The 15,397-nt window shown below is 42.6% G+C and overlaps 1 protein-coding gene across 1 annotated transcript in view; it reads right to left on the reverse strand.

The window, feature by feature from the left end:
* Positions 1–15,397, reverse strand: part of LOC137567334 (plasma kallikrein-like) — a 91,745-nt gene that overhangs the window by 19,535 nt on the left and 56,813 nt on the right. Inside the window, exons 8-11 of the mRNA XM_068278664.1 lie at positions 8,513–8,622; positions 8,263–8,422; positions 7,136–7,248; positions 2,957–3,134 (exon numbers count right to left, since the gene is read on the reverse strand). Of these exons, the coding sequence (XP_068134765.1) occupies positions 2,957–3,134; positions 7,136–7,248; positions 8,263–8,422; positions 8,513–8,622 (561 nt within the window). The remainder of the gene's footprint in view (positions 1–2,956; positions 3,135–7,135; positions 7,249–8,262; positions 8,423–8,512; positions 8,623–15,397) is intronic.

Raw genomic sequence — 15,397 nt, forward strand, 5'->3', positions numbered from 1 at the left:
GATATCAGATAAGAGGCTTACAAAACAAGCATTTCAAAAACGTTACACATCTAATTGTATAATTTTAGCTACAGCAACTTTATCTTGACAAGAACTTATATATGTGAGACTTTTTTGTTCTTGTCATATACTTTAAAAAACTTTTTTTTTTTTTTTTGCAATGCATGTTTTTCCATACATCACCTAATTGTTTTAGGTTCTGCCATTTCTGTCACTTCTTGGAATATTTGTACAGTAAACTCTCCTATCCGAAGCCACAGGAACTCAAAGGAAGCTCCAAACTCTTTCCAAAGTAGGTATACAGTAGTAACAACAACAAAAAAACAAAAAAAACAACATTTTGCCCCCTAGAGAAGAGCAAAAAGAGTCATGGCCACAGGGACAATGAGAGTGACAGCAGAAAGCAAAATTTCAGGCTGGCAATGACTGTTGTGGTTAAATATATGACTAGATGGAGCCTAAGAGAGACCATCTTTAGAGAGCATTTTGAATATACAACACTTGGCAGCAGCCGTACTTTAACTGTACACAAAAATACTGCATAAACTTGATGGGTCGCTTTCATCATTATATTGGCGTTTACCTTTAATGACACGAAGCTGATACACTATTTCACATTCCAAACCTGTGAAGCACCACGAATTAGGACAAAAATATAATACTGACTGTACTAGAATAGGTACTAAAATAACGGATGCCTCTCTAGCACTTCATTTCATCTGAAGTTCTATAGACTTATCCTTCCAGAACCCAAAGGAGTTTGGCTTAAATAAAATCATTTGAAGTTTATAGAGCAAAAGGTACTGGATCAGATGAAGCCCCATGAGATTAAATTATCCCACTGAATTTCTTTAAAGGATGTTCTTTGCGGGTCAAAATGTCACCAGGAAATAAAGAACTAGGCTGAACATAGACTTCACATTTTAGATCCATACCTCCAAGCAGAAATCAAAGGTAAGGAAAATAGAAGTTTGCCACCTGACATTGCTGACAGCCTACAAAAGTCTAAAGGATAAAAGTATATCCCTGCTATTTATTCCAAAACTCTTTTTTATACTTATCAAACATTTTTTGTTTTGTTTTTTTGATGGAAATTGCAAACTTTTGTTAGTCTGTAAACACAAATATACTGTAATTTAAATATAAGACATTGAAATTAACTAAACAGGGTGTTTACAGAATCTCTGAGATGAAATCTATGGTGGGAATTAACTAAACCTGACTATACCAGCATTGGACTCCATCTAATACCAGGATTTCAGCCAGTACCGCACTCCTTTCCATGCGGTTTAACTTCCACAAATGGCCTCCATTCACTAAGCAGTTTAGACTAGTCTACTGATGGTTTTTAGTCTACTGATGGTTTGGTAGTTGCATCAAAGGGGAATTCACCATTACCAAATGTTTTAGACCTGTTTTTAGACTTGGGCTAAACCAGTTGGTAATTAGGTGGGTAAAGCAGGGGAAATGATGAAAGGTGCAATTCACAAACAAGTAGCTATGACTGACATCCTTCTCCTTTGATGAGCTCTCATCTGCATACAATTAAACCCCTGCATAATTATTTCAAAAGGTTCCATCCTCATATCTAAAATACCTCACAGAATTACTTTACCAACAAGATATCAGCTGGTCTAATCTCTGTCAGAAAAAGTGGGCGTGGTTACTCCTTGTTTGCCTTTGTGAATTGTGTAATTGCTGAATTTTAGACCAGGTCTAAAAACAGGTCTAAAACATTACACCAAACCATCAGTAAACTGAAAACCATCTGTAGACTGGACTAAACTGCTTAGTGAATTGAGGCCAATGCCATCATGCTTACTCTTGCTTGTCTCTGGTTTGCTGAATGTTCCACTCTTCTACTTGTCCTACACATACCTGTGGTCCAAAGGCTAATCAAGGATGTAGTTAGCTTCCTGGCTTTGAAGAATGTACTGCTTGTTCATGAGTCAAACTCTGTGAGTTCCAGTACTTATTTGTACCATAGCCAGTTCTTCATGTTATCCTGCAAACATGTCTTGTCCTAAGCCTGGTAAGATGACAGTGTATCTTGTCCTTAAAATTAGAATCCTGATTTTGTGTCCTGACTTGAATCTACGTTATCCTGTCTATCTATCTGACCTTTGCCTGCTCCTGGAGACCGTTTGCCTACAGCACCTGTTTTAGGTCAATAGTAAAAGTTACGTTTTAAGAGACTATTGTCTCCTACAATAAGCATAAAATTGTGTACCTTCTCACATCTCCCCCAGCTAGCACTCCCAGTTCCCTTTGCATTTTTTAAAACAAACTTACAATACTTTTTTTGGGCAGTACAACAGCATTGTATTGTGAATACTAGTGTTACAGGAAGACACACACAGGGTTAATCCATTCAGTCTGGCCTTCTTCTGACTGGCACTAGCAATGAAGCCAATGTAGTAAAACCTAAAAAAGAAGATACTATGCTGCACAAAATTAGTGTACATATTAAATATATTGCGATGCTTTGCAATGCTACGTTGCTGTCAAAATTATACTACATATGTGTTTTGGGTTTTTTTTGTTTGTTTGTTTGTTTTGTGGGGGGGGGGGGGGGGGCAGAAGAAAGAATGCTGCTAAATATAACAATGCTGTATGTGTCTGCCTATCTGTAATAAGCTAGTAAATGCAACGCCATATTGTACATAAAAATAAATTGGTAGAAGAGAGATATTGTGCTGAATGCACTAACCCTGTGCGAGTCTTCCTATAACATCGGTATTTACAATGGGGGGGGGGGGGGAGGGTTGAAGGCACTAAATATGCTAATCATGTGTGCTTCTGCCAGAATTTAAGTAGAAGGGGGTTATCAGCTGCTGATTGGACTGAAGTTCAATCCTTTAGATTCATCTTTGGGATCACTAACTCCTTGACTTGTTACACCATATAATATGTTGTTTTCTGTAATCAATAGTGTGCTTTGATAATTGTTACTCACTGGAACACACAGTGGGCAGCTGTTACTATCCATTGGTTGCTAATAATGGATCCTCCACACACATGTCTACTGCTTACAGAGGATGTTCTGAAATGCATGCTCACTTGCCAAGGCCATTCCCCTTGAGAGCTGTTTGTACCACCTACAATTCTACTCTGTACAACAGGTTGTCCACATCCTAAAAAAGAAATGAAGGAAATGTTCACTTTGTTCTTGTAAGTTTGAAAAATGAAGGTTCAACATAAGTCAGTCATCCAGTCATTCAACCAGTTTTCAAAAAGCTCAGTGAATAATAATATATGTACACTAATGATAATAAACCTGTTTTTCAAACTGTCTCCTCATCTCAAAACATAACATGATCAACAATGAATGCATTGTGCTTTGCTGGATCTAACCTCTTGCTTAGTTCTTGTTGCCTACTGTCAGAACAAAAATGGTCAGAACTCAGATATGAGCTGAGGTCCAGAGTGCACAGCATTTCTTTTGACCCTCAACTAACTTTCACATCACCTCTCTTCAGCTTCACAAGCCTCAAGGGGTTGCCCTTGACTCTTACCTTCCCCGTATCTTACTTTTCCTTACCTCACTTATCCTGACCTCAAACAATCCACCTCTTTTAACCCTGACCTAATCTTTTAACCCTGATCCGTACATCTTCAGCGAGACCTCTCTGCCTAATAAACAATCTCTCATATATCCTCCTACCTCACAACATCGCCTGTCTTTAGCATTAGCTACCCACCCACATAATCTCTCTATCTATCTTTCCACCCCTATGATAGCTGATCCTAATCTACCAATTTATCTCTGTGCTAAATTCTTGACCCTCACCATCCTATCAAACCCTTACCTAACCTTTTACTTTCCTGTGTCACTTCCACTGTAGCCACAATTCTCTACCTAGCTCCAGCTACTGTACCATCATTGTCCTGCTGTGGCCTTTCAGTAGTAGTTAAGCATAATGCCAATGTACATCACACAAGCAGTGTGTCAATACAACAATTCTACAAGAGCCCAAAGGGTCATCAGAAACCGATCCTACTTCCCATGTCACATCTCCTAACCTTTTTCTACCTCAACAACGTGCCCACCCCCACCATGCCTTATGCATCCTCATATATCTGACCACCTTACAATGTCCAACAATAGATTGTGTTCATCTACAACATCATATACCCATCCTTCATCTATCTTCCCATCTATTACAGTAATATGCATAAATTAGCAGCAATATCTTTCAATTATCTTTCAATTATTCAGGATAGTTTGAATATATTTAATAGGCACTAGCTGTGGGTTTGTGTACATGACTGCAGCCATACAATGTTATTAACTATAACTTCAGTAACCCCAGTATGTATCAGGTAGAATATTCCGTGCCTAGCACCCAAGAGCTTAACATTCCGAGTGTATGGATTAGGTGCACACATTTTTAGCAGGCATCAGGAAACTCAGGGCTGCAAGGAGAAAGACTGGGTACTAAAAACTGAATATGAATATGATAACAAAGTGGGAATATTGTTTAGGGTAAGTAAGTTTTAGGGTTGGATTAGTAGGATCTCTGTTAGGGGCAGGGGCGTAGCAATAGCCCTAGCAGCCATAGCAGCTGCTATGGGGCCCTTCAGCAAAGGGGGCCCAGTGGGTATTTGATGTAGTCACTATTAGCTTTCTTGTGTTTATTCACCCTCTGACTTTATCTCAGTGCGCATAAACTATGTGCAGTGTTGAATGCATGGGAATGTAAATTACCCAATTAACTCATATCCACAGGGTAGGGGCAAGTGGCATTGCTTAAAGCGGATCCGAGATAAAAAGTAACTATAACAAGTTAACTTCTCTATTTATCTTATCTAAAGTTTAGATAGTTTACACAGCAAATCTAGCTGCAAACAGCTTCAACAGTTTGATTATTTATTCCTGTGATACAATGAGGGCAGCCATGTTTTGTTTGTCACATTGTCACAGGCTGAGGGCTGGAGATGCTATTAGCTTGCCTGTGTGTAAGTTCAGTCCCCTCTCCTCCTGCCTCCTCCCCTCTGCCTCTGAAATCAATGGCTAGTAACCGCCTCCTGTCCAGACTGAGCTCCCATAAGCCCTTGCTACCTGGGACTGAGTGCCAAGGCTCTCTGAAAAGCTGTGGGCGAGGCTTGTTTAGTTTATAGGGAAGTAGAGTATTAAAACAAAACAAAAGAAGTATTTGGCTTGAGGAATGCCCTATAAACTATATGAAAGGAACACAATTATGCAATGAGTAACAGTTTATCTCGGATCCACTTTAAGAGTGCCTATATCTACAGGCCCCAAGAAAGTTTTGCTATGGGGCCCCATGATCTCTAGCTACGCCACTGGTTAGGGGATAAGGTGGGGGTTGTTAGATAACATTGTTCGGGTTAGTAAGTTATGAAGAAGGGTTAGAGAAAGGGTTTAAACTTACAAAGCAGGTAATTTGAGTGAAAAGTGGCCTGGGAAAATAGGTGCTGCCATAGGCATCTATGTTAGAAATTTTGAATTTAAACCTCATGAGTTAACTCTGTAGTGGATAAAATAGTGACAAGATAATAGTAGAGTGTTAAAGTGGCTATTTTAGCCACTACACAACTCTGAAGTGGATATAGATGCCATGACAGTAGTGGATCATTATAGCAAATATTGCATCCAGTACAGATCTGTTGTGGAAGTGGATAACATAGTGGTGGATAGTGGTGGTGTTAGAGTTAGGTGTAGAAAGGGGATATGCTAGGTGTAGGTAGGGGGTAGGCTTGTGTTAGGAATAGGTAGGGGGTAGGCTAGTGATAGGCATAGGTAGGTTCATTTTAGGCATATATGCAGAGAAGGTTAGTGTGAGAATAGGTTGAGACAGGCAATAGTAGAATTAATAAGTGTTACCAACATTCTATTATTGATAACAAATGATAGTGGAATATCGGTAAATGTTGTAAATTGTTGTAAGTGTTGTAAAAGTTTACACCAAATAGCAGCAAATTTAAGAAAAAAAACCTTTACTTTGAGTTATCACTTAGATCAGGCTTTCTCAACCAGGGTTCCCTGTAAAAGTTTACACCAAATAGCAGCAAATTTAAGAAAAAAAAACTTTAGTTTGAGTTATCACTTAGATCAGGCTTTCTCAACCAGGGTTCCTTGAGTACTCTGCAGAGGTTCCTTGGCATTTTCCCCCATCGTGGGGGAAGTATAATAGAGCACATTATAATAGGGGGTACTTTAACAAGAAGCACTAAATTGGGGGGTCAGGAGACAGTATAATGAGTGGCAGTGTAATGGGGATAGTGAAATAAACAGCCACACATACTTTTAAAGACCATGCTTTCTCCAAAATAAAGGCAGGGGTTCCTCGAGATAAAAAAATGTTCTCAGGGGTTCCTTGAGATCCCCAAACGTATTTGCAGGGTTCCCTTCAGGGTTGAAAGGTTGAGAAAGGCTGACTTAGATTTTCCAGTGTTTGCCACTGTTCTACAGCCTTTATAAACCAATAATAATGGATGCAGTACATTGTACATTAAGCTATTAAAGGACACCCAAGGTGAAAATAAACTAATGAAATAAACAATTGTATCTATCCTCCTTCTCCTTTAATTACTGTTTAATATATTCCACAGTTGTATTTTATATTTAAATCTACTTTTATTGTCTGTTTTATCTGTTTTATTGTTTTTGCTCAATGACACATTCATTGAAGTATGCCAGAGCTAAAATCTATGAACTATTGACCCCTTTTATCTCTTTCCTGCTCTCAGAAGCCATTTTCTGCCAGGAGAGTGTTTTATAGTTATAGTTTCTTATCAGTGAGGGTCACACTGTAGTCTCACCCAGTCCTGACTCAGACAGGAACTGCCATGCACATACCTGATGTTTAACTCTTTCAGGCAGAGGAAGAAAAAAAGGAACACAGCCTAGTTATTTGTGTGATTGACACTGTACATACACATGTCTATCTCATCATGTTACATGTCGCCTTGGGTATCCTTTTAATCATTTACTTATAGAGGATGAAAAGCTCACCCAAACTCATGTTATTGTCCTTATCCTCATACTTATCTGGCCTTCAGAAAAGCAGATTGCACATCTGGGTATGTAACATTTGGCATATTTAAGACCTTAAAAAGGGCTGTTATGAAGACCCATCAACCCATCTCTCTCCACATACTATATTCACGTTACCTCCAACTGTTCTGACTTTGCACATTCGTAAGGAGAATCCTGAAATTCCTCCTTTGCCATTTTCTATTGCAGTTGGCAGCCCATTAGAAGACATCTTTAGATAACATTTGCATCTGAAGGAAAAGCAGTTTAATGCACATTATGAAGAATTCTTTCATTTATAAATGGTGCTATGGGTCTCATTTATCAAGCATCTGAATGTATACCCATCTCTGTTGCATAGAGAACTCAATCCCATTCTTCATTAAATTTTTAGTAAAATAATGAATACAATTAAAAGTGGCCAAACACGCATGCGATAACTGTTGGCCAAAGAGTACAAACACCTATGCAATAACCGTTGGCCAAACGGCCTTGAATTACCATTTCAGCCGATGATGGTCTTGTGTGTACAGTGGACACCAATCAATGTTGCTTATTCATCATTAAGGATCCATCCTGTCATACTCTTAACGACCACCTATGCCCAAGCATGACCAAACCCAATGCTATTTTCACGCCCTCCAACCAATAGAAACGTCTCTGTTGTGCACCAATCGCCATCCCTCCACACCCCCTCCATAGAAACAGAACACATTGTTAACCACAATGCTAGGAATGTGTTTGTACAATGTCTTTCCCCAAATTGTCTGACGAGGGATCGTTTACCAATCCATGGATAAGTGACAATTATCAGGGATTTAGATTTCCACCCAAAGTGGCAAACAGATCAATCTCTCTGTGATCTGAATCTCAACTAAGAAAGATCAAATCCCCCTATACACTGCATAGAGATTTTCAATAGACCATAATATCCATTGAAAATATATTGAACCGCTGTTCAATATGGTGCAACTCTATGGACCCTTGATCTATCAGCACTCAACCACCACATCTGATTGACCTAAATTTTCCATAATCATTTAAATCAATTTTTGCCAAGAATTACGAACGATGCAACTCATTTTGCTATAGATTACTGGCAGATTCACCCAGATTGAATTTTCTGGGGAAAATCAAAGCGTGTTTGTCCTGTTTGAATAAAAAAAATAGATTTGATGCTTTGGTCAACACAAACAATGTTCCATTCAGATTCTTTAATAAATAAGAACTCTATGCTACTTTAATTTCAAAGCTTTATTGCCTACTTATTTTCTTTGCACTCTGACTGAACTGGTCTATAGGTAAAAAACTGACATCTGATGTTATTGGTGCATCGCTGTTGGCAATTTTTTTCTCCATTGACATCTTCTACACTCAGGATAGTCCCAGAAAAGTCTGCATCAGAAGTGACTGGCAATGGACAAACTATATTGAAAGAAACAGGACAGATCAATCATAAATCCGTTTACAATCAATTGCATGCACTTTCTAGTGAAAATTTGATAATGTGCATACCTGAAAGGCCAGTTTTACACGAGAGGAGACTAAATCCTGATATCAAATTGCCTTTGTCAAATACTAGAGTTGGTTGTCCATTTTTGGATGACTTCAAATAACAAAGATTTCTGAGGATGCAAAATAAATACCTTTTTAAACTCAAATGTATTTAAATCTACATTAGCCTTAAAGTTATTCTTAAATGACAGTAAACTAATGACCTAAACAGTTGTATCTATAGTTCTAAGTGACAATAAACTAACGAGATAAATAATTGTATCTATAGTTCTAATACCACATATACACACAAGACTTAAAGAGGAACTCCAGTGAAAATAATGTTATAAAAAAGTGCTTAATTTTTACAATAATGATGTATAAATGATTTAGTCAGTGTTTGCCCATTGTAAAAGATTTTAAATCCCTGATTTACATTCTGACATTTATCACATGGTGACATTTTTACTGCTGGCAGGTGATGTAGCTGCTGCTTGCTTTTTTTGGCATTTCCGCAATGCAACAAGGTTCACAGACACGAAACTGCCAGGACCATGGTCCTCAGAGTTTCTTTTGGGTGGGGTTTCACCACAATATCAGCCTTACAGAGCCCCCTGATGATCCGTTTGTGAAAAGGAATAGATTTCTCATGTAAAAGGGGGTATCAGCTACTGATTGGCATGAAGTTCGATTCTTGGTCACGGTTTCTCTTTAAGTCGGCTGAGGTGGCTAATAACGACCATCTCAGCCAATACTCAGGCGTGTGTACAGTAGCCCCCGTCGCTCACTTCACAAGGGAGCTACTTGGTGGATCAGCCTGGCAGAGCAATGGTCAATTTCATTGTGCACACAGCCAGGGGCGTAGCAATCGCCATAGCAACCATAGCGTTGCCATGGGGCCCGCCCGAGCCCTACGTCACAGGGGGCCCGCAGCAGGATGCCCCGCTAGGTTCTGGAGGGGTCGCAGCATGAGGGGAGAGCACGTGGCACGTCGGTGGGGACCTCGGGCTTTGCCCTCTGCACTCCCCTCCAGCATTGAATACTGCTGGGTATGCAGGCGGCAGGGCAGCGGCAGAAACATACCTTCCGTGCACTCCAGCGCGGTCGGTTCTCCCTCTAGTGTCTGACGCGAATTCCTGTTTATACATGCTGGGGGGGAGTGCAGAGGGGAGAGCCCGAGGTGAGGGAGGGGGGGGCCCATCCCCCCTCCCCACCGACGTACCACCAAGCTCTCCCCTCATGCTGCAACCCCTCCAGCCCCCCAAAAAAGCCCTGAGCGGGCCCGGGGGAGGGGCGTCCTAACCTAACCTGGAGGGTGCCGCCTGTCACTCACTACCTAACCTGGGAGTCCCTGTCACTCACAACCTAACCTAGGGGCGCCTGTCACTCACTACTTAACCGGGGGGGGCGCCTGTCACTCACAACCTAACCTGGGGGGCGCATGTCACTCACTACCTAACTGGGGGTCCCTGTCACTCACAACCTACCCTGGGGGGCGCCTGTCACTCACAACCTAACCTGGGGGTCCCTGTCACTCACAACCTAACCAGGGAGGCGCCTGTCACTCACTACCTAACCTGGGAGTCCCTGTCACTCACAACCTAACCTGGGGGGCGCCTGTCACTCACTACCTAACTGGGGGTCCTGTCACTCACAACCTAATCTGGGGGGCACCTGTCACTCACTCCCTAACCTGGGGGGCTCCTGTCACTCACTACCTAACCTGGGGGTCCCTGTCACTACCTACCTAACCTGGGGGTCCCTGTCACTCACTACCTAACCTGGGGGTCCCTGTCACTACCTACCTAACCTGGGGGTCCCTGTCACTCACTACCTAACCTGGTGGTCCCTGTCACTCACTACCTAACCTGGGAGTACCTGTCACTACCTAACTGGGGGTCCCTGTCACTCACTACTTAACCTGGGGGGTCCCTGTCACTCACTACCTAACCTGGGGGTCCCTGTCACTGCCTAACCTGGGGGTCCATGTCACTCACTACCTAACCTGGGGGTCCCTGTCGCTCACTACCTAACCTGGGGGGCTCCTGTCACTTCCTAACCTGGAGGACTCCTGGCGCTACCTTAACTAGGGGGCACATGTCACTACCTAAACTATCCAAGCCAGCCAGCCCAGCATCATCACCAGCCAACCAGCCCAGCATCACTGTCAAAAAGGCCACAGCATCACCACCAGTCAGGCCAGCATTTACTGCAACCAGCCAAGCACAGCCCAGCATCACCGCCAGCCAGCCCGGCCACAGCATCACCGCCAGCCAAAGCATCACCGCCAACCCAGCCACAGCATCAGCCACAGCATTACCGCCAGCCAACCCAGCCACAGCATCACCACCAGCCAGGCCACAGCATCACTGCCAGGCCTTTCAGCCCACACATCATCCCCAATCCGGCCAAAACCAGTATTGCCAGGCACAGCAGCCAGTACAGGAGAATTCAGAAGCCAGGTGAGAGGTGTCTACCATATTAAAGAGAATCTGTACTCTAAAATTTTTACAGCAAAAAGCATACCATTCTATTCAGTATGTTCTCCTGGGCCCCTCTGTGCTGTTTCGGCCACTCTCTGCAATCCTGGCTTGTAATTAACAGTTTTAGGCAGTGTTTACAAACAAACTAACCAGCTTGTGATAGGCTCACATAAGCAGAGTGTGTGAGTCATACAGAGCCTGCAGGGGGCCTGCAGAGGGTGTGTATCACTTCTATCCAATCACAAGCAGCCCTGCACATTCCACACATTCAAGCCTTAGCCCGACAGAGCCAACAGAGGGAAACAGATTAGATCATATAACAGAGATAACATAGCCACTGTGCAATTAGGAAAGGCTGCAGTAAGCCAGAGCACATTAGAACAGGCAAAGGAACTTATAGGATAGAAGAACTAAGGCTGAAAATTTTGTTACGGAGTCTCTTTAAGGGGGCATTCTGCCTATTTATGTAAAATGCTGTCTATTTATGTGCCTCATGACTGCTGAATTTGTCTTGTTGGGGGCCTCATGACTGCTGAATTTCTCTTGTTGGGGGCCTCATGACTGCTGAATTTGTCTTGTTGGGGGCCTCATGATTGCTGAATTTCTCTTGTTGGGGGCCTCATGATTGCTGAATTTGTCTTGTTGGGGGCCTCATGATTGCTGAATTTGTCTTGTTGGGGGCCTCATGACTGCTGAATTTCTCTTGTTGGGGGCCTCATGACTGCTGAATTTGTCTTGTTGGGGGCCTCATGATTGCTGAATTTCTCTTGTTGGGGGCCTCATGACTGCTGAATTTGTCTTGTTGGGGGCCTCATGATTGCTGAATTTGTCTTGTTGGGGGCCTCATGATTTGTTGGGGGCCTCATGACGGCTGAATTTGTCTTGTTGGGGGCCTCACAATTTTCTGAATTCTTGTAAAAAACCCAAGAATCATCACGTGCTTTTACAAACTTTAATAATTGCCTGAAAAATGATTACAAAGAACAATGACTCACAATTTCTTAAACATCCTAAAACCAACCACTGGCACTGGAGCTGCTAGTTCCAACAATTCCCACTGTCCCTGTGATGTATTGGCCACATCGATCACCCAGCCGCAGCCTATGCAAATCGATGGGTTGCACACTCACATCGGACATTTGTGGGCCCTCCACCCGGCGCACACCAAGAGGCCTCTGCATGCAACCTGGAAAGTGCACTTTAGTTTGGGATAACTGACTAACTTGCTTGTTCATCTATTACTGTGCTAGATAAATAACGTCCTTGTAACATAGGATATGGCGACAAGGGGATTGCTTCATCCACTTCTTCTGGGGGGACACAAACAGTTGTACTGTCCAATTCTGCCACTCTCTCACTTGTCATCTGAAACAGTTCCTCAATTAGTTCAGCCAATTTCCTTGCCCGGACTATTGCACAACTTTCAAAAGGCCTTATCTTCCCATTACAACAGCTATCACACAGTTCTTCCGCCCTTTCGGGCTGCACTGATCACAGCTCGCACTTGTACATACGAATTACTCACAGCCTTCACGCAGTACTGCGCTCTTCCGAGGGAGCTCCGCTCAGGGCTCCTTAGTGACAGGATGCCCGATGCCGTCACCGCATCACCTCGCAGCGTCTTCTGCACCGGCTGCTGACGTTTTTCATGCAGAGGTTCTCAGCGTTGCCCGGCGTCCCGGGATCTCGTGAGCGCTCACGTGTGCCAGTCAGGCCCCGCCTGCTGACGCGTTTCGCCCCGCCCACGGGGCTTTCTCAAAGCGAAATGGGGATGGATTTTCCTACAGCAGAGCGGCCTTAAGATCTCCTACTGTCCAGGTTGAAAGGTCATTCTGTAACATGGCAGCCATCTTTAATGTGGTAACATAGGGAAAACAACGGAGCACTTAGACTTCCCTTGCAACAGTGATTTCATATTAAACAGGGCTCCTTCCTTATTTCTTCTCTTAGGTCCATGCTCTGTCCCCCTATATAAATTGTTCTTAATTCAAGAAATACACCATATTTAGATCGGAATTTAGGCCTTCTGGAATTCTGGTCCCCAGCCGATATATCCATGTTGCCTCAATTTTGTACAAGTCATTTTCAATGTCACCTCCTCTGTGTGACAGTTTTTGTTTGACAATCCCCTTAAAGCGTAATCCAGATGGATCTTTATTGTGGTATCGGGCAAAATGGGTTCCCAGGGGGCTATCCTTTTCCGCTTTCTCGATATTCTTAACATGCTCCCCTATCCTAGTGCCCAGACGACGTTTCGTTTTCCCCACATATAATAGATTACAGGGGCATTTTATACAATAAACAACTCTTTCTGAATTGCAGTTGATGTTATCTCTAATATCAAATTCTCTTGTACCTTTAGCATTTGTAAAAGTTTTTGATCTTTCCACTAGGCCACAGACATTACAATCCCCACAGCTAAACATTCCAAATTTTTGAGGGAATTTATTTAGCCAAGTTAGTTTTTCTTTACTCACGAATTCAGATCTCACCAATTCATTCTTTACATTTTTCCCCTTTCTAGCAGTCATAAATGGTCTTTCACCCACCAAATTTTTGATACGCTTATCCATCAACAAGATGCCCCAATGTTTCTGTAGCACTTTTTGCAAAGCATACCAGTGGGCCCCATATGTTGTGACAAACCTGATAGGATCTGTTTTACCAACTTTTCCCTCTGCTTTTTTATGTGGAGATCGCCCTGTCTGCAATTCCTTTCTGTCTTTTTCCAACATCCTCTCAAATTCTGACTCAACCAACTGCTCTGGATATCCTCTCTCTAACAATCTTTGACTCAATTGTTGGCCTTCCCTCATAAAATCCTCATCCAAAGTGCAATTCCTCCGATGTCTATGAAACTGCCCTCTTGGCACTGCTCTCTTCTGCGCCACCAAATGGTGACTTGAATAGTGCAACAAAGTGTTGCCGGCTGTCCGTTTCCTGAAAGTGGTGGTTAACAACCTTCCATTTTCCTTTCGGATTTTGAGATCAAGGAATGACAATTCCCTCTCACTCCATTCATAAGTGAATTTGAGATTCCTCTCATTGTTTCCCAGCATCTCAATAAATCTACTTAGTTGTTCACTGGTACCCTGCCAGACCAGGAGCACGTCGTCTATGAACCTCAACCACCTCACAATTTGTTGGGGGCCTCATGATTGCTGAATTAGTCTTGTTGGGGGCCTCACAATTGCTGAATTTGTCTTGTTGGGGGCCTAATGATTTGTTGGGGGCCTCATGATTGCTGAATTTGTCTTGTTGGGGGCCTCATGATTACTGAATTTGTTTTGTTGGGGGTCTCACAATTGCTGAATTTGTCATGTTGGGGGCCTCATGATTGCTGCATTTGCAGAATTTGTCTTGTTGGGGGTCACATGATTGCTAACTGCGAGACTATGGGAAAAGCTGAATCATCATCATATGAGACAATAGCATTAAACCTACTTTTTTAGCTTTTTAAAACAGAAAATAAAACTGGGAGGTTCTAAAAAAATGAATATTTTTTTCTGGAGTAGGATGGATGAAATTGTTTATCTTCACAGTTTATTTTCAACTTGGATTTTCCATAATGTTCATGTATGAGATAAAACGTTTGTACAGTATTTAGTTTAAATTGCTGTTGCCACAAGGGGGCCCAGTGATTTCTAGTTATGCCCCTGACTACTACCTAAACTGGGGACACCTATAGACCTGGCTACTTATACTGTACTTAGAGGGGTGTAGGAATGTTCAGGGTGGAGGGTCCTGGAGGAATGTTTAGGTGGGAGGTCCGAGGTCCGTGGGGTTGGAAGGTCGTGGGGGGTGGCATAAAAAAATGTTGCTATGGGGCCCAGTCATTTCTAGCTACGCCCCTGCACACAGCGTCCCCTCTCGCCATGTGACACCATGTATGCTTCACTCCATGGTTCCCCCCCACCACCACACACACACAGCAACAGCTGACTTTGCGGCTGATCAGCCTGGCCCAGCGATGTTGCCCAAGAAGATCAGGTCTCAATCTCCAACAGGTGACATCAGTGAAAGGTGTGTAAACACCTTAAAGGAATACTATCAAACTTAAAGAGAATCTGTATTGTTAAAATCGCACAAAAGTAAACATACCAGTGAGTTAGGGGACATCTCCTATTACCCTCTGTCACAATTTCGCCACTCCTCGCCACATTAAAAATGGTTAAAAACAGTTTTAAAAAGTTTGTTTATAAACAAACAAAATGGCCACCAAAACAGGAAGTAGGTTGATGTACAGTATGTCCACACATAGAAAATACATCCATACACAATCAGGCTGTATACAGCCTTCCTTTTGAATCTCAAGAGATCATTTGTGTGTTTCTTTCCCCCTGCAGCTATCTTCCACTGAAGTGTCAGGCTGTTTCTTCCTGCAGAGTACAGACAGCTCTGCCTGTATGTAATTTCTCAGTAT

This window comes from Hyperolius riggenbachi, chromosome 1 (assembly GCF_040937935.1).
Source record: "Hyperolius riggenbachi isolate aHypRig1 chromosome 1, aHypRig1.pri, whole genome shotgun sequence".
Lineage (NCBI taxonomy): Eukaryota > Metazoa > Chordata > Amphibia > Anura > Hyperoliidae > Hyperolius > Hyperolius riggenbachi.